This window comes from Malurus melanocephalus, unplaced genomic scaffold (assembly GCF_030028575.1).
Source record: "Malurus melanocephalus ecotype Western Australia unplaced genomic scaffold, MMel_1.1 scaffold_2883, whole genome shotgun sequence".
Taxonomy (NCBI): Eukaryota; Metazoa; Chordata; class Aves; order Passeriformes; family Maluridae; genus Malurus; species Malurus melanocephalus.
In genome coordinates, this window is record NW_026626115.1 from 5,499 (window position 1) to 7,856 (window position 2,358).

Genomic DNA, 2,358 nt, shown 5'->3' on the forward strand with positions numbered 1-2,358 from the left:
TTTTTCCCATTCCAGGTGGAGCTCCCCAGCACTACGTGGCCGTGTCCAGCCCGGTGAACTCGACGCTGCTGCTCCAGGCTGTCCTGGCCAACGTCACGGGGCTGAGGGTGAACCTGAGCCGGGAGCTGTGCCAGGAGCCCGAGAGAGCGCCCGGAGCACAGCCACAGGTGGGGAAAAACATGGGAAAACATCGGGAAAAAAATGGGAAAACAATGGGAAAATATTGGGGAAATAACGGGGAAACAACGGGGAAACAAGGGGAAAAAAATGGGAAAATAACGGGAAAATAATGGGGAAACAATGGGAAAATATTGGGGAAACAATGGGAAAATAATGGGAAAACAATGGGAAAATATTGGGGAAACAATGGGAAAAAAATGGGAAAATAACAGGGAAAATAATGGGGAAACAATGGGAAAATAATGGGGAAACAATGGGAAAATAATGGGAAAACAATGGGAAAAGTGGATTTCATCGTGGGATTGGGGGTGGGGATGGGAATGGGAATGGGATGGGAGTGGGGCAGAAATGGAATCCCGAATTCCCGGTTCTAATTCCCATTTTCCCAGCTGTATGAATACTCCTGGGTGCAGGGTCCCCTGGATCCCAACTCCACGCTCCGTGTCCCGTTCTGTGTCTGTTCCGGGGCCCGTCTGGGACAATTCCCATTTTCATGTCTATAATTCCCATTTTTTGCTGTATAATTCCCATTTTCCCATAGATTTTTCCCGTTTTTTCATTATTTATCCCCATTTTTCCAGCTCTATGAATACTCGTGGGTGCAGGGTCCCCTGGATCCCAACTACACGTCCCGAGCCCCGTTCTGTGTCCGTTCCAGTGCCCGCCTGGGACAATTCCCATTTTTGTGTCTATAATTCCCATTTCTTGCTCTATAATTCCCATTTTTTGGTCTATAATTCCCATTTTCCCATTATCTATTCCCATTTTTCCAGCTCTATGAGTACTCGTGGGTGCAGGGTCCCCTGGATCCCAACTCCATGCTCCGTGTCCCGTTCTGTGTCCGTTCCGGAGCCCGCATTTTCATGTCTATAATTCCCATTTTCCCGTTGATAATTCCCATTTTTTGCTCTATAATTCCCATTTTTTCACTGTTTATTCCCATTTTTCCAGCTCTATGAATACTCCTGGGTGCAGGGTCCCCTGGATCCCAACTCCACGCTCCGAGCCCCGTTCTGTGTCCGTTCCGGTGCCCGCCTGGGACAGTTCCCATTTTCCTGTTGATAATCCCCATTTTCCCATAGATTTTTCCCGTTTTTTCAATATTTATCCCCATTTTTTTCCAGCTCTATGAATACTCGTGGGTGCAGGGTCCCCTGGATCCCAATTCCACATCCCGTGTCCCGTTCTGTGTCCGTTCCGGTGCCCGCATTTTCATGTCTATAATTCCCATTTTTTGCTGTACAATTCCCATTTTCCCATAGATTTTTCCCGTTTTTCCATTATTTATCCCCATTTTTCCAGCTCTATGAATACTCCTGGGTGCAGGGTCCCCTGGATCCCAACTCCACATCCCGTGTCCCGTTCTGTGTCCGTTCTGGTGCCCGTCTGGCCAAGGCGCTGTCCCCGGCGTTTGAGCTGCGCCAGTGGGGATCCCGCGAGTTTTCCACGTGGACAGAGAGCCGATGGAAAGACATCAGAGCCAGGATATTCCTGGTGGCCAGTCCACAGCTGGAGGTGAGAGATTAACTGGGATAAACTGGGATAGACTGGGAATGGGAATGGGAATGGGATAAACCGGGAATGGGAATGGGAATGGGATATGGGATATGGGAATGGACAGAGAGCCGATGGAAAGACATCCGAGCCAGGATATTCCTGGTGGCCAGCCCACAACTGGAGGTGAGAAACTGGGATAGACTGGGATAGACTGGGAATGGGATAGACTAGGAATGAGATAAACCGGGAACGGGAATGGGATATGGGTTATGGGATATGGGACGTGGGATATGGCATATTGGATATGGGATATGGGAATGGACGGAGAGCCGATGGAAAGACATCAGAGCCAGGATATTCCTGGTGGCCAGCCCACAGCTGGAGGTGAGAGATAGACTGGGACAAACTGGGATAGACTGGGAATGGGAATGGGAATGGGATAAACCGGGAATGGGATATGGGATATGGGATATGGGATATGGGATATGGGATATGGGATATGGGATATGGGATATGGGAATGGACAGAGAGCCGATGGAAAGACATCAGAGCCAGGATATTCCTGGTGGCCAGTCCACAGCTGGAGGTGACAAACTGGGATGGACTGGGATAGACTGGGAATGGGATAGACTGGGAATGGGATAGACTGGGATAGACTGGGATAAACGGGGAATGGAATAA

General features: G+C 49.4%; 1 protein-coding gene across 1 annotated transcript in view; it reads left to right on the forward strand.

The window, feature by feature from the left end:
• LOC130587963 (nicastrin-like) overlaps positions 1 to 1,457 on the forward strand; it is a 6,319-nt gene extending 4,862 nt beyond the window's left edge. Inside the window, exons 6-7 of the mRNA XM_057388927.1 lie at positions 16 to 167; positions 1,305 to 1,457. Of these exons, the coding sequence (XP_057244910.1) occupies positions 16 to 167; positions 1,305 to 1,442 (290 nt within the window). The 3' untranslated portion in view covers positions 1,443 to 1,457. The remainder of the gene's footprint in view (positions 1 to 15; positions 168 to 1,304) is intronic.
• The last annotated feature ends 901 nt before the right edge of the window (positions 1,458 to 2,358 follow it).